This window comes from Pimephales promelas, chromosome 4 (genome assembly GCF_988280905.1).
Source record: "Pimephales promelas chromosome 4, fPimPro1.hap1.1, whole genome shotgun sequence".
Lineage (NCBI taxonomy): Eukaryota > Metazoa > Chordata > Actinopteri > Cypriniformes > Leuciscidae > Pimephales > Pimephales promelas.
In genome coordinates this window covers 325,396-348,739 of record NC_142772.1, presented here as the reverse complement: position 1 = coordinate 348,739, position 23,344 = coordinate 325,396, and the positions used below count along the sequence as shown (strand labels likewise).

Here is a 23,344-nt window from a genome sequence, read left to right as displayed (position 1 = left end):
GGATGAAGATGGATGGATGGATGTGTTGTGAGTAATTATTTTGTATATATAAATACACACATATGCATGTTTATATTTAAGAAAATGTGTAATTTATAAATAAAATATTTATATATCATATAAATTATGTGTAAATATATATGATACATTATATCATGCAAATATTTATTTAAATGCAAATCTATATATTTATATATACAAAATAATAACACACAGTTCACACACACATTTTAACACAAACTTTTATTTTGGATGTGATTAATTGTGATTAATCGTTGCCCTGCACTAAAAAAAAATATTAATTTGAAAGCTAAATCCATTAAATCATGGAATGATTTACGAAGAGCCCATTAAAGTTCCACACAGAACCTTTTCTTCTAAGAATGAATGTAACGTTTCAAGTACTGATTGAATTGTTTTCATGCATTCTGTTTTAAAATCAAAACTGTTCAAAGTTCAGTTCAGTTCAATTAAATGGCTGTCATTATTCTGAAGATCAGCATTTTTTCCTGAGAGAGAGAGAGAGAGAGAGTCACATGCATCGGAAGAAGTGGGTCTGATTGGTTGAACTGCACGCATGAGGGGAAGCTGGAATTAAATAGAAATGTAAAGACTTTAAAAGGAATGCCTCAGTTTAAACGAGCATGAACTTCTGAACCTCGTCTCCACCTGACACGATCTGTTTCCCCCTGACATATTACACGGAGAGCCTGTTGCGAACCACAGGAGAATGTGCTGTGTGACTCTGTTGTGTCTCAGTGCGACTGTAGAACGGGAATATTTCAGATCAGTTACTCGGGAATGTCTGTCAGTGGATCCTGAATGTTCCTCACTGTTCTCCAGTGTCCTTTACAGACTATTAACAGCTTAGGCACAACACAGCAAACTATAGTCTTATTAAATGCACACGTCCAAAACATTACTGGAAGGGTTACGTACAACGCGTAAAGACACGTTAGAAGAAAGTGTTCAATGTGGAACCTTAAAGACGCTTCATATAACATTACAGGAGTTACAGGGAAATGGTTTGAATTATTACATTTTATTTTAATTCATTTGTATTACATATTATGAATTAAACTGATCGTGAACATACTTAATCGCTAAACAGAAATCGCAAAATTTTTGTTTTGCTAGGGGTTTTCAACACTATCTCACGACCAATTCGTACGAATTCGACGCATGATTAAAAAGTGGCTAATTCGTACTAATTCGTACGATTTGTCTAAACCCACGTGATGGTTAGGTTTAGGGGCGGGGTAAGGGGTAGGTCATTCGTACGAATTCATACGAATTGGCCAATTCGTAAAATATGTACGATTTAGCAAAATCGTATTAATTCGTACGAGTGAGGTCGTATGAATTGTTACGAATTAGCCACTTTTTAATCATTCGTCGAATTCGTACGCCTTGGTCGTGAGATCGGGTTGGGGTTTTAGTAAAAGTTTTAAAGCAAAGTTTTTGGCACACAAAAATAGGGTCCTATAAAAATAATCACACCTAGTGATCTTTATGGTCAAGAATAAGCTCAGTTTCGTCTAGTGGAGGCGTCCGGTAGTGCGCACACACACTCTGTCCTCTAGTGGAGGCATCCGGTAGTGCGCGCACACACACTCTGTCCTCTAGTGGAGGCGTCCGGTACTGCGCACACACACACTCTTTCCTCTAGTGGAGGCGTCCGGTACTGCGCACACACTCTTTCCTCTAGTGGAGGCGTCCGGTACTGCGCACACACACTCTTTCCTCTAGTGGAGGCATCCGGTACTGCGCACACACACTCTTTCCTCTAGTGGAGGCGTCCGGTACTGTGCGCACACACACTCTTTCCTCTAGTGGAGGCATCCGGTACTGCGCACACACACTCTTTCCTCTAGTGGAGGCATCCGGTACTGCGCACACACTCTTTCCTCTAGTGGAGGCGTCCGGTACTGTGCGCACACACACTCTTTCCTCTAGTGGAGGCATCCGGTACTGCGCACACACACTCTTTCCTCTAGTGGAGGCATCCGGTACTGCGCACACACTCTTTCCTCTAGTGGAGGCGTCCGGTACTGTGCACACACACACTCTGTCATCTAGTGGAGGCGTCCGGTACTGCGCGCACACACACTCTGTCCTCTAGTGGAGGCGTCCGGTACTGCGCACACACACTCTTTCCTCTAGTGGAGGCATCCGGTACTGTGCGCACACACTCTTTCCTCTAGTGGAGGCGTCCGGTACTGTGCGCACACACACTCTGTCATCTAGTGGAGGCGTCCGGTACTGTGCACACACACACTCTTTCCTCTAGTGGAGGCATCCGGTACTGCGCACACACACTCTTTCCTCTAGTGGAGGCATCCGGTACTGCGCACACACTCTTTCCTCTAGTGGAGGCGTCCGGTACTGTGCGCACACACACTCTGTCATCTAGTGGAGGCGTCCGGTACTGTGCACACACACACTCTGTCATCTAGTGGAGGCATCCGGTACTGCGCACACACACTCTGTCATCTAGTGGAGGCGTCCGGTACTGTGCACACACACACTCGGTCATCTAGTGGAGGCGTCCGGTACTGTGCACACACACACTCTGTCATCTAGTGGAGGCGTCCGGTACTGCGCGCACACACACTCTGTCCTCTAGTGGAGGCGTCCGGTACTGCGCACACACACTCTTTCCTCTAGTGGAGGCATCCGGTACTGTGCGCACACACACTCTTTCCTCTAGTGGAGGCATCCGGTACTGCGCACACACACTCTTTCCTCTAGTGGAGGCATCCGGTACTGCGCACACACACTCTGTCCTCTAGTGGAGGCATCCGGTACTGCGCGCACACACTCTTTCCTCTAGTGGAGGCATCCGGTACTGTGCGCACACACACTCTTTCCTCTAGTGGAGGCATCCGGTACTGCGCACACACACTCTGTCCTCTAGTGGAGGCATCCGGTACTGCGCACACACACTCTTTCCTCTAGTGGAGGCGTCCGGTACTGCGCACACACACTCTGTCCTCTAGTGGAGGCGTCCGGTACTGCGCACACACACTCTTTCCTCTAGTGGAGGCATCCGGTACTGTGCGCACACACACTCTTTCCTCTAGTGGAGGCATCCGGTACTGCGCACACACACTCTTTCCTCTAGTGGAGGCATCCGGTACTGCGCACACACACTCTTTCCTCTAGTGGAGGCATCCGGTACTGTGCGCACACACTCTTTCCTCTAGTGGAGGCGTCCGGTACTGTGCGCACACACACTCTTTCCTCTAGTGGAGGCATCCGGTACTGCGCACACACACTCTTTCCTCTAGTGGAGGCATCCGGTACTGTGCGCACACACTCTTTCCTCTAGTGGAGGCGTCCGGTACTGTGCGCACACACACTCTGTCATCTAGTGGAGGCGTCCGGTACTGTGCACACACACACTCTTTCCTCTAGTGGAGGCATCCGGTACTGCGCACACACACTCTTTCCTCTAGTGGAGGCATCCGGTACTGCGCACACACACTCTTTCCTCTAGTGGAGGCATCCGGTACTGCGCACACACACTCTTTCCTCTAGTGGAGGCATCCGGTACTGTGCGCACACACTCTTTCCTCTAGTGGAGGCGTCCGGTACTGTGCGCACACACACTCTGTCATCTAGTGGAGGCGTCCGGTACTGTGCACACACACACTCTTTCCTCTAGTGGAGGCATCCGGTACTGCGCACACACACTCTTTCCTCTAGTGGAGGCATCCGGTACTGCGCACACACTCTTTCCTCTAGTGGAGGCGTCCGGTACTGTGCGCACACACACTCTGTCATCTAGTGGAGGCATCCGGTACTGCGCACACACTCTTTCCTCTAGTGGAGGCGTCCGGTACTGTGCACACACACACTCTGTCATCTAGTGGAGGCATCCGGTACTGCGCACACACACTCTGTCATCTAGTGGAGGCGTCCGGTACTGTGCACACACACACTCTGTCATCTAGTGGAGGCGTCCGGTACTGCGCACACACACTCATTAATCCACTAATCTCCCAAACAGTTGTGCAGCATTTCACAGCATGCGTTGGGTACGGTTGAGTTTGGCAAGATTTGGCCTGTCGCTGCATTCCCTCCAGCAGGCCAAGGCGTGTGTGTGTGTGTGTGTGTGTGTGTGTGTGTGCTGGAGAAAAACCCCATTCAGTCCTTCCCTCCAAGACTGTTCCTGTAAAGCCATGTGTGTGACACCAGATATCATTTTAATATATTTCTACTAGTGTGTGCAGGACATGATAGTTCATTTATGTAAGTGAGGAGAGCAAAATAAAGTAAAGTGAGGCATATTATACCCAAATATTCCTCATCCAGTGACATTAATAATCATTCAGGAGCAGAAGTGACTCCTCCACTTTGAGCTGATGATGTTCTGCTGAAGTGTGTTTTCTGTAAGTGCTAATGCTCTTTTACACACACACTGAACAACATGAAGCATTGCTTGGTCACTGGTTGAGCTAAACTGCTATTATTGTAGTTAAATTTAACAAATGTTGAAGGTGTCTGAATAACTTCTGGTTGGACTGTACATTTATCTGAAGTACAGTCGGAGGAGGGTTTTACATGCATGCTTGCAAACACTCCAATCTTATTCAATCCTCATTTCATGGAAGGCAGGAGGCCTCATGTGTTTTATTGGTGTGTGTTCCTGCTGACTGGCGGGTGTAGTGGCAGCTCATTGATCTTTCATCAGGTCAGGAGCATTCGCAGTTTTATGGCGGCTCGCTGGAGCCTGTCTATGATTGTTCCCAGTTTCCTCAGATTGTTTTGCTTTCGGTAAAAGCCTCTCGAACTCCCAAGGTGAAGCGGAGACTACTGACTTTCACGGAGAACAAAACAGGTTTGCGCTGTCGGTAGGTGGAGGGACAATAGCATGTGGATTATTTGCGGTGTGTGCATAAGTGTGTGTGTGTGTGTGTGGGCATGCCAGAACTGGATTCTAAAAAGAGTGTAAAACGTGTCAAAGGCTTCCAAAGCACAGCGGACCAGATGCCATGAGAATTTGACTGTTCTTTGCTCCTGATGTTTCTAGTCGGCATTAAAGGGAATTTGCACTGTTTTCTCCTCCATTGTGTCGTATATCCGAGGGGAACGCTTCTGGAACAAGAACAAATGTGGGCAGGGCTTGATTGTGTCTGTGGGGAATTGATTGGCTGGTTAGATGGTTGTGGTTTGCTATTGGCTGATCTCATGTGAGTGACAGGTTATAGCCCCGCCCTCGTCATCAGAGAAGAGAAGAGATGCTGATTCAAGATTATTAACACTATAATGATGTGCACCCCCACTGCAGTATTCCATAAAAACAAGATCCATTTTGATTTCATGGTGACTTTAAAGTGTGATTGGCACACAAATGAAATATCATATATATATATATATATATATATATATATATATATATATATATGTGCTGCAATGCAAGGTAATCTGGACACACAGACACCAATATCTCGGTGCGACTGGTTCCCAGTCTCAGGGGTCGAGAGCTGAAGACGGGAAAGAAGACTCACTCTCAAAAATCAGATCAGTTTTCACTGAACCCTGAATATTTCATGCAGCAAGTCTTACAGTAGAAACCCAGATGGGCTATTGAAATGGAAAAGCTACATGTCCATAACTCACACCCCTCCTTTCACCCAAAGGGACAAGTTTCAAGAATGATGTCTGGATCGTGTTTCTGGTCACACCAGGCATGTGGTTTATGTAACCTGGAGTCTCCGAGACAGCAGAACACACCGAGATGTGGTTGCTACGCTGTTATGGTTATGATGATGCAAAGAGTTATTATAATGAGGTTGAAGAGTGTATGGAGGATGGATGTGATAAAGGGCGTGGGAAGTTTCATTGTATATCTACAGCCATATTTCATCCACATATTGAAATATTGACCCAATTTACTGAAGAAATTAACATAGAGGCCTGTTTAGGATTTGTATGGAGTGACTTAGCTATATTATTGTAGTTCATTCAGTTAGCTATATTAACTAATTTAGGTTATGTATTTCTAAATGTAAAGGAACAGCAGTATTTACAGAATTGAAATTAAACAACGAAAACATTATCAAATAAATTAAATCATTGACGGGAACCTGCTAGGTTTTTTTTCGCAAAACCTCGGAGTTGCATACGACTCTATTTTAATGAATTAATGAATGAATGAACGATTTTGTTCTTCTTTTTTTATTGATGCGATGCGAATATAATCGCGAATACACTAAAATCTGCGGTTGTTGACCTGTCATCAGTCACTGCCAGAATCTGTTTAATGCAGCCCGAGACAATAAGCCAAAACTGACCTTCACAAAACCTGTTTAATGCCCGAAACAACCTGTTGATCTTCCTGATTGAGAAGCGGCTTATTTTCATTTCACGGCGTCACTTCGGCTGCTCGAGACCACTCGCTTTAAAGATAATAATATTAACAATCAGAGGTTGGACTACTATGGGATTTTACATAATTCCCCATGGATGATGCCTATTTTTTTTTTCACAAACACAGTAAAGCTTATGAGACCTAAAACTTAAACGTCCACGCAAATTAAATAGTGCAGAATTGTCAATTAAATCTAAAATGGGGTGTAAATACATCAAACAATGTTAAAGTGAAAACTATATATATATATATATATATATATATATATATATATATATATATATATATATATATATATATACTGTGCAATTTATTTACTTCAATATATTTGCGGGGTTTTTAATTTTTCGAACTGTCTTATAAATAGCCTATGCTTAAATATTTAAAGTGCACTGCACGTGAGCCGCGTAAATCACACAGTCCGTTTTAATCATGCTAATTAATTGTTTTCGCTTCACTGAATGATTTCAGGTTTGAACCGACGACATTCATCTAGATCACTGTAAATTTCACGTAAAACAAATATACACTTCTTATATCAACACCGTTAAAAATTAGATTTTTAAACCTACTTTTTAATTGATGAAAAAATTTTTTTTCATTGGTTAAAAAAACTCGATAGATATCCATAAAATTAGAATATTAACATTATAGTTTGCAGAATGCACAAAGTTTAGATAATAATCGTTTCTCAAATTCTGTGCAAATTGTCATCGTTTTTATCTGGCATCATACCCATATAATAAAAAAAACAAGGATTAAAATAAAGAAGACCGCATCATAATCGACATTATGAAAGATATTCCGTATTCATGCTGGATCAGATTAGTATCTTCTAATGCACTTATTGTTTTCCGCAGTCATAGATGTTTCCTTGAGGAACAGAGGGAAGTCTGTCATAATACGCCTTCGCTGGCCAACTTAAAAGGCTTGTTGAGAAATGACTCTCAGTAACCGGGAGTGTCTTGGGTCCAGTGACCCGCATCGGACTGCAGTCTATAATCTCATGACATAAAACACTTTCCTCCGAGAGCACAGACGCGCGGGACCGGCAAGTATATGGAACAATGTTGGCGCTTTTTAATTCCGCTTTACTTCAGTTGTTGGGTTTGCGTTCGCCGAGGTTCGCTTTTATCGTGCATGCGAAAGCGGCGTTTTGCTGATTATTTTATCATGTTTAATCCGGATTTAGGGTGAAGTAGCTCACGGGTTCCAGACAACCTGGCTCCAGTAGTCTAATCTATGGGCTGACGGGCAACCAGACAGGTGTAAATCTCTCTGACAATCTTTGCTTTTTGATTGCGGGAGTCATATCTGCAGGGTAGGGATCTGAAATGGATCATTAAAATGTGTTGCTTGTTTGCTGATGCAATATCCAGACTGCTGTCGAGACGGTGTAATAAAATCAGAAGTTGGAGGTGAATAGGCTGCTGTATTGGATTAGCCGGTTAACAGCCTAAATGTGTTCACTATTTAAAAGAGTGTGCGTGCATTGTATTATTATTTATGAATTATTAGAAGAGACTGTATTAGGCGGACAACAACATTAAATAAACATGAAACAATACGTCAACTGGTTTTAGAGAAGCAGTTTTAACACCAACTGGGAGTTTACGACTATACAGCAAACCATTAGCAACACCCTAAAGTATTTCAGAAGTTATACTGGATTACACAATCACGCTGTTAACTGCGTCTCGTTCATCTTTATGGACTCAAAACAGAATATGCCGCACACATCCCTCGTTTACTGATTTCTGTGCTCTGTTTGCTTAGCCTGGGTTTCGTGTGTGTGTGTGTGTGTGTGTGTGTGTGTGAGAGAGAGAGAGAGAGAGAGAGAGAGAGAGAGAGAGAGAGAGAGAGAGAGAGAGAGAGTTTGGTGCCACGTTTGATTAAGGCTTGCTCCCAAAAGATGGCGATAAAAATGAGATAATGAGGTCCTGTGATTTGCGTTTTTCCCATCATGGACTCGAGCTGTCGCCAGTTCACAGAAGCACACTGTACACAGGCACAGCGATACTCACTTCTCATTTAACACACACAAAAGATGATCCCCAGCAACCGGACGAACCTTATAATGTTCACCCTTATCCAATCGCGACTAATTAACTGGAATATCCCACCTTGTTAATACAGCGAACAATTAATGTTCTATGTATGTCAAAGTCGCACAGGCCACAGTCGGTCTCCAAGGACATTGTGAAGCCTCTTTGTGGGCCATGGATCTGATTAGTTCATGACCCGGTGCCGAGAGGTCACGGGCTCGTCGCTGCCTCGGCCTGACGAGCAAAATGTTTCCTAATCGGATTTTAATTGGTTTGCTGAATGTGCTCTGGGTGTTTGAATAGGGTGAAATCAGAGAAAGTATGAATTTGTCTGTTTTGATTTGAGAGTCAAACACAATTATGACGTGTCATAAACCCGCATATATGCAGGTGGATGATGAAAGGTCCATAAATTACTCTGAGCTTATTCATTAATTTAGTCTACGCAAGTTTCCCCAAAAGTCATTGTTATATGGGATGTAAAACTATCGTTCTTATCTTTATTCGTGCTTCCACTGTTTGTTATTAGAGACAGGCACGAGTTTGGTGTCACAAGCGGCACGGAGGAATAACACGTTTAAAAACGTATTTGAACTTCGCAGTGTGCAAAGGCCTGATGCTGTTGTTTAAAGCAAGCTTCTGATTCAAATGAGAAACTGTATTAATAATAGTGATAGTTATTTTACAAGAAATCTAAATAGGCTATTGTTTTTCTCAACAAGACCTTTGTCAGGGAGTGTGCTAAATTATCGCTTCCTAATCTTTTTATCATCACAATTGTTGGCTATTAAATTGTCGCGTTAAAATTTGCTCCGGTTGCCCGATAGCATAACATGGCAGATCTCAATGCAGGATAAATCTCCAGATCTCCTAAATTTATCCCTATCACCTGCACGGATTTTAAAAACTACGATTTCATATGATGTGATCAGATAAAAAAAAAACCCATGACTGAGATCGTAAACGAACGCGTCTCCAATTTTCAAAAAAGGGCTAGGAGATACCATGAGCCTGTTTTTGGCAATTTGCGTGTTTTGCAGCCTATACCAACACCTCTGATTTTAATATGTCCCGTAAAGAGGCTCTTGTGTGCGGGTGTAGCCAATAGCTATTTAATAAAGTCATTTCAATGTAGGCTAAAATAAATTTCTGAATAATAGAATTGACCTTTGTTTGGCTTGGATACCGCCATGAAAAAACTCTACAGTGTCCTACACAATGTGTGCGCGTGTGTGTGTTTTGCTTACAGTAGCTGAAGGAATTAAAAACACCCTGTATCCCCCTTAAGCGTGTCAGTGTAAGCGAGAAATCTTCAGCTCGCCTGTTTATATTACACGTTTAGACGAGTGAAGTTATTTCTTTAGTTCACTTCCATCTTATTTGCCGCTTTCTGCTCCAATCAGCTCGCCCAGACTCTGAAACACTCCCCCTCTTCATGCAAAACATCTGTGGGAACGTTAATAGATGAAAGCTCAAAACCGCAATCGACTTCCTTTTGTTTTGAAGAAGTCATTTCGCTTCAACCGGTTACAGAAACCCTTCAAAACCCCGAGCGATTGATAAAACTGCTTTCCCAACATCACGATCATCTGGACTAGGGTTTCCCACACCTACAAAGTGCTCAATAAAAATGAGAAACTTCAAGAAACTTTCTTTAAATATTACAGAATCAATTATAATATGTGTCTCCTTCCGAAACAATAGTCACGTGTCCTTTTGTGGGATTGTGAATATTCTATAATCGTCGTTTCGTAAATACTGCCTCGACAGTTATCTAGCTATACATAAAGAGGGACTGTATTGTTGTACTTTTGTAAAAGGAATAAAAGTCCACAAATATTGGAACGTAGATTATGTGGACAGTAATTGGTGGATTCCTGTGTGATTGCATCAGATTTATTGGTGTTTTCAGTGATGGACAGGTGTTATACTGGAGATCCCTCCAACTAATCTGACCAAGACCGTACAAAACAACACACAGTGATCATGAATATAGTTATTACAGCCTCATGAAGCTTCATTACAGAATGAATACACCAAGATTAGATGCTTTAATCAGTGCAATAATTGCAATGTGTCAGAGACAGAACCCCGTTAAGAACATTTACTTCACCATTCAGTGTGTAGAATGTATAGGCTTCTCTTGAAATTCATATTTGGTTTATCCATAATTTAGCTTTCTTGAACCAGTTGCTGACATGCATGGATGGGAGAGTTTGATTTATATTCCAGTATATGCAGAGATATGCAGATCATAAAACACAGACCAGCATGTGTCTATTTCTTTGAAAATGGTGTGAAGGATTGTGCATGGACACAATTACTGAAATATGATAAGTTACATTCTTAAATATCTGCACAAATTGAGCAAATGTTGGGTACACGTTCATAAAATGAAAATATGTGCTCTAAAGGAAAAGATCCTCACCACAACATTTCAGTAGGGTTCATTAAATAGAAATCTGCTAATGCTGGAAAGAAATTCAATCTTGCCAGCCTTGAAGTGAATTTACAAGAGTTTCCCTGCAGTAAATCCCGATCCCTCCGCAGCTCCACGTGTGTGCGGCCCGGGCCGGATCCGATCCGGCAGACCTCGTGCGGCCCGGGCCAGATCCGAATCCTAACCCGAACCCCCAGACCTCGGCTCATCGCTGAGGCATATACATATGTTAACTTTTTGTGAACTCATATTTTTTGAGAGGCTACATTGGGGCTACATTACATTCTAAAATAACAATCATTTAGTTAAAATGGTGCAAAGTTTTAATTTGTTGCCAATTAGAGGAACTAATTGATAACCTACATGATTTTTTTTTACCTAAAATCTTGTTATTTGCTGTGTAATGATTTGTTAAAACAACAAGTGTAAACTTGTTATAAAGCACTACATGACATGATACAGCTCTCTCTCTCTCTCTCTCCCTGTGTGTGTGTGTGTGTGTGTGTATGGAGTAAAGTCTCAGACTTCAAGGTCAGCAAGACTGAAAGATTCTCTTCATAATATAAATATGATGTTACACTGCATACACTCTAAAACTGCAGGTTTTTTTCAACACAAATATAGGTCAAAAATAGACTAACCCAGACGTTAGATTAAAATGTTTAACCCAAAGGTCCATATTTGACCCACATTTGGGTTAAAACTAAGCAGAGACTGCGGTGTGCCAACGGGATAACCGCTCTGTCACCGGGAACTGCTGAATACCTCAGAAGAATGTGAAGGATGTGTGTGTGTTCATTCCTCACAGATTTAGCAGCCAGTGTGATGTGTGTGACCTCATGCACTCGTAAAATGCTGGGTTGTTTTAACCCAATTTTGGGTCAAATATGGACAAACCCAGTCATTGGGTTTCATTTTTAAATTACATTTTTAACCCAATGTTTGAATTCGTCCATATTTGACCCAAAATTGGGTTAATACTGCTGATCCGGTATCTGACCTCAGTGACACTTCTTTGCTCCATTTGTGCAGATATTTGAGAATTGACTGATCAACAATGCTAAAATATCTGCACATGTTGGGTTCACGTTCATAAAAGTGACTGGCAGGACTAAACTTAATCTTGCGGGTTTCTTGATCCCGTAAAGCTTTAAATAAGGCCGATCTGGAGAACTTGATTACTGAATGCATGAGAGATACTACTATAACACTGACTCCTTGTCACTAACACCTTAAAAAGGAATTTAATTAGAGATGATTATTTAAAAATGAATCAACTCGTGCAAAAACATTGAAATCAGCAGATCAAGAAGTCAGCGATGTTTTATTTTCGACATGTTTTGGGAAGATTGCAATTTCTAGAGTAAATCAATAAATATTAATAAATAAATAAAAATACTTTTTGATAGGATCACATTCATAACTAACGTCACACAGAATGCGCGTATAATATTTCAAAATCCCAGTCATGCTGATTACTTTAAATAAGGAGTTTATGGGAAATCAGTGTTATTTTCATCAAGCAATCCGACATCAGTTAGCACTATTGTACACTACACACAATATAGTAAAATGCACGGACGCATAGCGACCAAATATTTATTTTCATTATCTTTGCCTATAGCTAAAAAACAGACTCATTATTGAGTCGTTGTTTATTAGACCCAAAGCAAAGCTGCGCAGGACAGATGTTAGAGATGACAGTGACAGTGTTTGTCCACTTGATGAAGGGTGATAAACTCGCTCTGCTGACCGATCACCGGGTCCCTGCGGCCGCTGTTCGGCTGACCGAGACTCTGTTGTTTACCTGTGAATTAATCCCGTGTTTGTGTCCGGCGCCGGACAGGACAGATGCGTCGGCTATCAACATGTCTGAGGCATTTACACACACACAATTGAGCAACACACTGATAATCAGTGAAAACAACAGCTCTGTTCTCATTACACACTGATTTTTTTTATCTACCCCCCCCCCCCCCCCAAAAAAAAGAACAAAAAAGAAAAGATATAGCTATTTATACTTTAATAAATTCAAGTGTGTTTGTCAGTGATTTAAAAATCACACTCTTTAGATATTCGATAGCCTATGTTCTTTGTGTCTTGAACAATACAGTGAAACTCACATCAGGGGAATATTTATATAGTCGCGAGCAGTCTTGAAATTGAGAGAGAGAAGTGTGTGTGTGTGTGTGAGAGATGAATAAAAATGGTTCCTGAATATAAAGTGATGAGGCGATCGATAGGCCTGTATTATTCTAAAATAAACTTTAGCAGATTAAATTAAATGTGTGATCGAATGCGAATTTGGTGTCTGTTAGGATCGCCTTTTCTATCTATCTAATAATTTCTTGTACACCATGTTTAGTTTGTCTTCGTTCTGACATCCAATTTAATCTAACAGTCAGAAGCTCTGAAAGTGTTCAAATAATAGGCTAATAATTAAAAAATGAAAGCATGATTTATCCGTTCGGACACGATTAGCCTATTCGTGGCACAGCGCTTTGCTGAAACAAATGTGATTCCCCGCATAACATTAAACGCTGATGATCTGCATTAATATCTCCGGATTAATGATATGCTCAGTAATGATTTTGACGCGCTGTCTTCTCCAGGTGTAATAGCGCCCGTGCGGAGCGAGACCTGATGTTGTGTGCGTGAAACGAGGCCAACAGTGACGCTGTGCGCACGAGTCCTGAAGTTCATGTTGTTTTCCGGGTCCCACAGCCCGACAGATGCGAGTCCTAATGATGTTGACATCTTCACACAACAGCGCTGTTTCGCGGCAGCAATAGAGTTCTCAAACACCTTTTTATAAGTCTGAAGTCTTTCCCCTCCACCCGACCTGTTAAAACCACGCCTACGGAGCGACACAATTGGTCCGAAAGCGTGAAAGAGCCAATCAACAGAGAGCTGGAGCTCGAAACACGCAACACATCCACACACACCGAATCCCATGGAGTTCAGACGCGCTGGGAACATCTCCGTGCTGGACCCCGTTCTCCGCGGATCGTGTGTGAGATGTGTGTGTGCGCGCGAGAGAGGACGAGTGTGTGCGCGCGTGTGAAGGTGTATCCCTCCAACAAGTAAAGACAGAGGAATTATTCCGAGGCAACGAAATATTTCAACACATCTCTTTGGCAGGACTCGGGACGATCTCATTATTATTATGTCTGTTTTAAAGAAAGCTGAAGATTCCCGACAAACACCGCGTCTTTAATTCATTTAATCTTTCGGGGTTTGTTTTTTCTTCTCGATTTCTCAGACAAGCGGCAGATTAATGGATCGCTGTTTCTCACTTTCTCTTTTACACACTTTTCGTGTTATGGAATCGAGCTAGTGAGACAATTCAGAATCTCGCGCACCGAGTGAGGCACTTCTCCAGCGCTGACTCGTTTCTAGCTGATTTCTCGTTTTTAAGGAACACCGCGTCACCTCTGCAATCTGGACTTGGATGAGCTTTCCGATGAGAGATCCAGTTATTCAAGGATCCAGTATGGCATATCACCCGTTTTTACCTCACCGGAGTCCGGAGTTTGCCATGAGCGCGATGCTGGGTCACCAGCCACCCTTCTTCCCGGCCCTGGCACTGCCACCCTCGGGCTCGCTGGCGCTGGGCAAGCCGATCATGGAGCAGCTGATGACCGCAGAGACCGGCCTCCACTTCTCCTCTCTGGGACACCAGGCCTCGCATCTCCGGCCTCTGAAGACACTCGAGCCCGAGGAGGAGGTGGACGACGACCCGAAAGTGCACCTGGAAGCCAAGGAGCTCTGGGATCTGTTTCACAAGCGCGGCACAGAAATGGTCATCACGAAATCTGGAAGGTAAACTTGGAATAATTCAATAAACGAGCCGTGCTTTCAATTCAATCAAGCCGAATAGCCTATAGCTAGAAACCGAGATCATAGCCCATATCAGATATAATTGTTTTATTGATTTGAGTGACTCATGGGTTTCTTCAGACAAGCAATTCTGGGACACGGGATGGGCTTTTTATCGTTTCTTTTATTTCTGTTTGGGGATGTGCAAATGTTTCTAAAACACAACCCAACATGAATATAGGCCTAAAATGCTGGTTTGTTTCAACCCATGTTTGGATCAAATATGGATCATTGGTTTCATTCTTTAATTACATTTTTAACCCAACGGTTGGGTTTGTCCATATTAAAACAACCCAGCATTAGCCATTATCTTTAGAGTGTAATGAAAAATGCATTGCTGGTTTAATAATTTTACTTACAAAAAAAAAAAAAAAAACACACAAATTTGAATCAAATATGGGCAAACCAAACCATTGAAACATTTTTTAATTATATTTTTAACACAGCGGTTTGGTTTGTCAAAAAATTTTTTTTTTTTTTTTTTTTAGAGTCAAACATTCATCGCTGGTTTAATCGTTTTAGCTCACACTCTAAAAAAAATAAATAAAAGCTGGGTCAAAATAAATTTTGGTCAAATTTGGACAAACCCAGGCGTTAGGATACATTTTTACATTTTTAACCAAACGCGTGGGTTTGTCCATATTTGAGCCAAAATTGGGTTAAAACAATCCAGCATTTTTCACAGTCGTGTGCGTATGCGAACTGTGCTCCCAAAAAAGCTGATTTTGAACAGTGAAATTCACAGCTTGTTGTATTATAAAAATATAGCCCATGCAATGGTGTCGAAATAGCTCGTTTTGGTTGTAACGTATAGTTTTGCCGTTAATGTTGAATTGTTTTTCAAGTTAAATATAATGGCCTAATTTACACACACACACACACACACCACAAAAACATCGCAGATATCTGAAATGATTGTTTCTGTAAATCCAGTCCAGGATTGGTGCAGATTTTACCCTCATGCACAAGCTTATCTGAAATATAGAAATATAACTCAACTATCTTTTCTGTAGGCGAATGTTCCCTCCGTTTAAAGTCAGATGCTCGGGATTGGACAAAAAGGCCAAATATATTCTGTTGATGGATATCGTAGCGGCGGACGACTGCAGGTATAAGTTCCACAACTCTCGCTGGATGGTGGCAGGAAAAGCTGACCCCGAAATGCCAAAACGCATGTACATTCACCCCGACAGTCCGGCCACTGGAGAGCAATGGATGTCTAAAGTCGTCAATTTCCACAAACTTAAACTGACGAATAACATCTCCGACAAGCATGGATTTGTAAGTTAGCTACGTCTTTTTTGATTATTATTGTTGTTCAAATGCTATTGATGTATTGTTAAAGACTTTGCACTGTCAGGGAAATTTCATTAAATACTATCCGAGCGCGTTGATTAAAGGGAGGGGGGGGGGGGGGGGGGCTTCAACGTGTGCAAAACCCATGCAGAAAATGTGCCTCATGAAAACGATTCCTTTACCCGTCGTGAAAATGTTATTTGGAAGTCAACATCGGCTTTATTTATATTCCAGACGATACTAAACTCCATGCACAAATACCAGCCGAGATTTCACATTGTGAGAGCCAACGATATCCTGAAGCTCCCGTACAGCACGTTCAGGACATACGTGTTCCCCGAGACGGACTTCATTGCTGTCACTGCCTACCAGAACGACAAGGTGGGTCAACCGAGCTTTCTGGGTCGAATCGGACTCTACGCTAATGTCTCCCTGCATGTGTTTTCAGTACTTTTCTTATAAACGTTCTCGTAGTTATTATATGCACTGTATTTGTTCTCTGTGATTATTAGATGGATCACTGTGAGGCCTACATCATATTGCAAAACCTTTAGCAAATGCAGAAAACACACACACACACACACACACACACACACACTTTCTCAATCTTTCACTTTTTGTTTCACATACACATTACCTTCAATTTTTCTTCCATTTAATTATAGTTATTCAAAAGTTTGTTCATGCATGCTGCCAACTCTCTCTCTCTCTCTCTCTCTCTCTCTCTCTCTCTCTCTCTCTCTCTCTCTCTCTCTCTCTCTCTCTCTCTCTCTCTCTCTGTGTGTGTGTGTAATAGTTGGCCAATGATGCTTTTGGGAAATGCACCTCTGAATGAGTTTCTTTTTATTTTATTTAAAAATGCAGAAAGTTAGTGCAAGGGGAGAGAATATACAGTGTGTGTGAGTGTGTGGAAGGACTGGCCATAGTGGGAGGTGCTGAAGAAGAGAAAAACATTGTGTGTTTATTTGTTAGAAAACGGCTGAAATATTAACACTCCAGGAAACTGCAGGAAATGTTACGACACGAAATGCTCCTGGGGTAACGAGGAGGAGGGACTGAATTCATGTTGTGGGGTTGTAGACATAAAAAAGGTTTCCAATATTTATGAGCTTGAAATGGCTCCAATTTTTCCCTAAAAATCCCAGTGATACCTCAGTGAGAATAACTTAAAAGGTTTAAGACAAGTCACTGCATGCATAATATTTTGTATCTTAAAAGTAAACGCTTATAGGCCAGCATATTAAACTATAACTTATCAAAGCTGATAGCAATGAGTCATGACTCAAAGTATCTGTTGAATATGTTTCAATATGCTATAAATACGTGTTTTCAGGTTGATGAAACTGGAGGACATGTTATCTTTATTCAAGCTATACCGATTACCTGTCATTGCATTTCAGATCACACAACTGAAAATTGATCACAATCCTTTTGCAAAAGGGTTTCGTGACACTGGAAATGGGAGACGCGAAAAAAGGTAGGAGAGCACGAGCTTTCACAGCATTCCAGAACATCCTGAAATCCACAACCTGACACTTATTATTTGCGTTTTGCATGAAAGCATTTTATTAAAAAAAAGAAAGAAAGAAAGAAAAAAAGAAAGAAATGGTTGCTAATTAAAAAGTCACGCACATGATTTTCTCCAATGCAGTTATTAGTTTGTTTGCACTGACATGTTTTTTCCTCAATATCGTGTCTTCAGAAAACAGCTGGCTCTGCAGTCGATGCGTTCCTACGAGGAGCAGAAGAAGGAGAACGGCACGTCCGACGATTCCTCCGGAGAACAGGCGTCCTTCAAATGCTTCCGCCGGGACTCTTCTCCTGCGGTCTCCACGGTCGGACAGAACAACTTAAAGGGTATAATAATCTCTACCTCTGCTCACGATTTGTCTAAACCCACGTGATGCAAATCAACATTTTCTCCTTTGGAATGTCCTAATAAATGCGACTCAATGGCATTCCGATTATTCCGATATAGCTAATCGCTTGCTTGTGACCCAAAGCAGAATCTCCAAACGAATCACTAATGCATGATTGTACTTAATTAAAATATTTTGAATTTCCTACTTTTAAAATACTCTAAATTATTACTTGTTTCGCTTGCATTTCGTGTCGCCACTAACTGAGTTTCCCTTCCCGATTTTTCCTCTCGCAGACTTCTGTGACAGCGATGAAGACAGTGATGACGAAGACAAAGATGGGAACGCGAAAGACGTGCCAGACTCGAGTAAAATCTCCACCACGACCGAGGACTCGAAGGACCCCGATGCGAGTTTAAGCAAAGGTGTGTTTGGGGAAAGTGAGAGGACTGAGAAAGAGAGTCCCGTCACGCTGATCTCGAGCACCACTCGGTCCGGGGACGAGCTCAAGAGTCCGACAGCCCGAGAACAGGCCAAAGCCGACGAGTCCCGGACAGCCAGCAAAGAAAACTACATGCCATTGACTGTCCAAACAGATGGCGCCGCGCACTTGAATCAAAACCACTTGCACAGTTTCGGATTTCCGCAGGGTTTGGCTGGGCAGCAGTTTTTCAATCACTTGGGCGGTTCAATGACCCATCCCTTCCTCTTACACCCGGGCCAGTTCAGCATGGGAGGCGCGTTCTCCAGCATGGCTGCGGGGATGGGCCCGCTATTGGCCGCGGTGTCCTCGGGAGGGGTCAGTGCGATGGAGCCCGGGAGCATGTCTTCACCCACGGGCCAACCGATGCCCTTCCACCTGCAGCAGCACGTGCTCGCCTCTCAGGTAGGACATGCGTGCTGAGCGCATGGAAATGCGTGTCTATAGCACGAATTGTATTTATCGTTTGCAACTTATACGCAGAAAAAGAGTTTTTACGTGCATATGATACATGCATTTTAAATGCATGCTTCAGTCCTGATCATAACCCTGGCAGGATGTTTATGTTAGCGCTTTTTGTGTTTTTGCATATGATACGCACTGTAACCCCTTGGAATGGATTAGTGGTGTGAAGTGCGTGGATATTACACGCAATAAAAATGCTGCACGCGAAAACTGCGTATAAATTGCACGATAAATACCATTCGTGCTAGATAATAACCCTGGAAGGTTGTTTATGACGTATTTTAGCGTTTTGTTGGTGCATTAGAAGTTTTGGAGAAAAAAAAACTAGGCGTGGCATATATTGCAGTGTTTAAGTGTCTATGTTGCACAGTCCATAAATTGTCAGCAAATATAGAACAACTGACAACTGTTGCTCGAGATTAGCAGTAAAGATGTTCGTGACGGATGTGTGCAGACAGCAATTAATTCATAAAAAAGAGAAAGATGTTCACCCCTGTTTTCTACTTATATATCTATCTATATATCTATCTATCTATATATCTATATATATATATATTCAATAGTTTGAAGTGGATCTAAACCTTTTATCAAAGTTTTGAACAATATTTGTTCTTGTCTAACAACTTTGATTCACTTTTTTGAAGTGCAGTTTATCTTTTTTCCAGCATTTATATCTTTGTATAGCCTATGCTGAAAATAATTAACCTTCAAATAGTAATAACATTAAAATGATTAAATTAATTTTATTCAAGTCATTAATACTGACTGAATCAAAAATATATTTTGTCAATAATTAAAACCAGCAAAACTAGTTGTGTGGGTGAATCAGGAATAGATCTCTAACATATCAATTGCAGGTCGGCACTTGTTACTATCTTTCTCAACTAGTGTGTGTGTGTGTGTGTGTGTGTGTGTGTGTGTGTGTGTGTGTGTGTGTGTGTGTGTGTGTGTGTGTGTGTGTGTGTGTGTGTGTGTGTGTGTGTGTGTGTGTGTGTGTGTGTGTGTGTGTGTGTGTGTGTGTGTGTGTGTGTGTGTTTGAGAGAGAGAGAGAGAGAGAGAGAGAGAGAGAGAGAACGAGTGAATATAATATATTTCTATGAAAAGAAAAAGGCTTGATATAATAAAGAGGGTATAGTCTATGTTCTGATTTTCTTTTAATCACAGAGTTGTTGAACTGTGAATTTTTAATTGCACATTTTTGACCTCTGAAAACGTCATGCTATCCTCGCACTGACGTATAAATTCACGTGTTGATTCTAAAAACAGTCTACATTTTTAAAGTGAATTTTGAACAATACCCGTTCTTGTCTTAACTATGATTTGTCAGACATATTGCACATAAAGCTACTTTTTTATTTTTATTTTAATTTTTTACCTCTGGTGTTGATGAAAACGTAATTTTAAATATAATAAATTCACATGTTGATCCTATATAAGTCAGCATATTGCACTAAGCCAGAGGACAGCGTGTGCTCTCTCTCTCTCTCTCTCTCTCTCTCTCTCTCTCTCTCTCTCTCTCTCTCTCTCTCTCTCTCTCTCTCTCTCTCTCTCAATTCAGTTATTCATTCTTTATTAATGCTTTATTGCTGTATATAGGCCTATGCATGCCAATTATTTAAATGTTTTCCCATTTCCCATCATCATACGTAGCCTATACTTACATAAAATAAACATAGCCTATAGGCTAAATGAATAAATTAATGAAAATAAAATAAAAAGGTAAATAGAAGAATTCGTCACTATTTCGGAATTCTATGAATAATTAAGAATTCTGTGAGTTGAGTGTTTGCTTGCGTGCGTGTGTGTGTGTGTGTGTGAGCGCATTGCTGATTCTCTCTCTCTCTCTCTCTCTCTCTCTCTCTCTCTCTCTCTCTCTCTCTCTCTCTCTCTCTCTCTCTCTCTCTCTCTCTCTCTCTCTCTCCAGGGTTTGGCGATGTCCCCGTTCGGAGGCCTGTTCCCGTACCCGTACACATATATGGCCGCCGCGGCCGCTGCTCAGTCCTCCTCCTCGGTTCACCGGCACCCGTTCCTGAACGCAGTTCGGCCCCGGTTACGGTACAGCCCGTATTCTCTCGCGGGCGTCCCCGACAGCACTCTCCTCACGACGGCCATGCCAGCCATGGCGAGCGGTACCGTGGACCCGAAGAACTCGAGCCTGGACTCCGAGGTCACCAGCCGCTCGCCCGGTTCACCGAAACCCTGCGGAGACCGGGACTCGAGCACCGAGTTACAGAGCATCCAGCGGCTGGTCAGCGGACTCGAGTCCAAACCGGACCGTGCCCGCAGTGTCTCTCCGTAGACCCACTCGTTCCCGTTCACAACACGGACCTGCATCGGAGAATCACGCTTAGACTCTAAATGCACTTTGGCGAAACGAAAATAAACACGTGACATGTTATTTTATTAAATTAAACCAGTAACTTTGGCTGAATCCGAAATCACACCCCAAACCCACATTCACTATTCCCTATTCCCTAACACTGCTCACTTGAAGGAGTGAATGAAACGAGTGAGTGAACTCGGACATAAGCTCGTTATAGCAGTGCACTGTGGGATTTAATACGTGCACTCAATAGTCAAGTCACCTTCATTTATATAGCGCTTTTAACAATACTGTGGTTTCGGCCACCACATTCGTCATGGGGCGATTTCGGATTCAGCCTTCGGGTTTTTTCTTCCCCCTCCTAAAAAGTTTAATACCAGAAGTATTGACCAGCGACCAGTTCGGCACGAGACTGCGAGTACCGCTGCTGCTCCTCTGTGTGTGTACACGTCAGACTGTGATTTAATTTAATATGCACTCTGATAGGTAATTGCTTTATTTGAATATGATATTAATTTATCGGATGTGTTTGAAAACATATACTCATAATTTAAATTTACCGGAGGCATATTGCATGTCAAAGACCAGAACTGATCAAGACTGCTGTTTGTTTATCTTCACTGTTTTGTTCCAAGCGCTAATTCTCTGAAATCTACATAATTGTTGTAAGAACATGACGGAGATTCCGCAGTACACCCTTAACATCTTTATATAGGCTATATACATAATTGTTTTATTTATTTTGTTTTCATAAATTGAGAAAAGCAATCTACTCAAACATTTATGTTGTTTTAATCTGTCCAAATGTGTCCATCTTTCCACCGATGACTTATTAATTAACAGACGCGGTACTAAAACTGCTCATTAAATCCAGCTTCGAGATAAACTGGGAAAAGGGATTATGTGGATCAAAAATGGATATGATTATAATAAATACAAATGTAAATAACGATATATATAACATATTTATGTAATTATTTCATATGAATATTGCTTGTAAATATAACGGAGGATCTTTGTTTGTTTGTTTGCTTGTTTGAGGGAGCTTAATTTAATTTATTGTTGACATATGTGTAAACTAGTTTGTCCATGTCGATGATTTCACCGTAACACCACAGCGGAGACACATGTGCCATCGTTCAGAGATTAACTGTTGTGTGTTTGAGAGCTTCGGTTCAGACGAATTAAAGGCGATAACACGATGCATCAGTGGCTTGAAAGCAGTGACACTTTTCTTTCACATCAACTGAGAATGCTTTAGTCAAAGTGTGTGTTTGAATTGACTTTTTGTGACCTATGAGCCTAAACTGCCAAAAAAAAGTGCAGAAAAGCGAAAGGAAATAAAGGTTTTTCATTGTGTTCGGACTCCGACGTGCTTCATTTGACAAATCCTTCAACACGAGAATTAAATTTTGTATATTTCTATGACATTTTGAATGAACTTTTTTTTTTAGCCAAATAAAACTGATCGCTTCTGTTATTGATTTATTAACTCCCATAGTGCATTCAAATAAACGCACTATAGCCTAATCAAAATGAATTGCTTCTCATAATAAAATAATTAATTCGCATGTTGAGAAGACACTTCTTGTTAAAACTGAGCCTGTCTGAACTCTTGCCTGTACATGAAGCTTCATAAGGCCGTCGTGCGTGTTTATTACATCGATGTGAGCCTGAAAGAATGTAAAATTCTCTTTCTGGAGCCTCGAGTCAGAGTTTATCAAGACTGTATCTTTATTTGTATAAAGAAGGTTAATAAGTAACGGCATTGGCGCTGAAGAGCAGTGGTAAACAGCGTGTAAACTATCGCAATTGCTCCTTCTATTGCTCACCTGGCGCCTCTGTTATCAGACTCGTGTTTATTACACGTCTGAGTCGTGCTGAGAGACACCCGAGATAGCGCCACCCAGCGGTCAAAGAGCAAAGGACATATCAGTTCACACGCATGCACACACACACACACACACACACACACACACACACACACACACACACACACACACACACACACACACACACACACACACACTGCAGTCAGTGTGTGAATCTCATCAAAACCAGATCCTGCACTCCAATTTGTAATAATCATACTTTTCCTCCGGGGTTACATGATAAGCTCTTTTTTCAATGGAGACACATTATAGTAACAATTCTAGATCTTTATAGAGAAGGCACATTTA

The 23,344-nt window shown here is 41.8% G+C and overlaps 1 protein-coding gene across 2 annotated transcripts; it reads left to right on the top strand.

Moving 5' to 3' along the window:
- Positions 1-7,343: 7,343 nt before the first annotated feature.
- tbx3a (T-box transcription factor 3a) lies at positions 7,344-22,523 on the top strand. 2 transcript variants are annotated; one of them, XM_089129780.1, is made up of 8 exons: positions 7,344-7,642; positions 13,474-14,683; positions 15,754-16,021; positions 16,271-16,417; positions 17,437-17,513; positions 17,739-17,893; positions 18,192-18,781; positions 20,766-22,523. In XM_089129780.1, the coding sequence occupies exons 2-8, from the start codon at positions 14,313-14,315 to the stop codon at positions 21,138-21,140; spliced, it is 1,983 nt and encodes a 660-aa protein (XP_088985906.1). In that variant the 5' UTR covers positions 7,344-7,642; positions 13,474-14,312; the 3' UTR covers positions 21,141-22,523. The 2 variants fall into 2 exon arrangements, with proteins under 2 accessions (XP_088985906.1, XP_088985905.1); XM_089129779.1 differs by lacking the exon at positions 7,344-7,642 and having other exon boundaries at positions 12,847-14,683.
- The last annotated feature ends 821 nt before the right edge of the window (positions 22,524-23,344 follow it).

Bases quoted from the DNA above. Each gene is read 5' to 3' on its own strand.
- tbx3a (XM_089129780.1), top strand. From the start codon at position 14,313: ATGAGCTTTCCGATGAGAGATCCAGTTATTCAAGGATCCAGTATGGCA. The intron at 17,894-18,191 runs GTATAATAATCT...TTCCTCTCGCAG, and splicing joins CGGACAGAACAACTTAAAGG to ACTTCTGTGACAGCGATGAA. The intron at 18,782-20,765 runs GTAGGACATGCG...CTCTCTCTCCAG, and splicing joins AGCACGTGCTCGCCTCTCAG to GGTTTGGCGATGTCCCCGTT.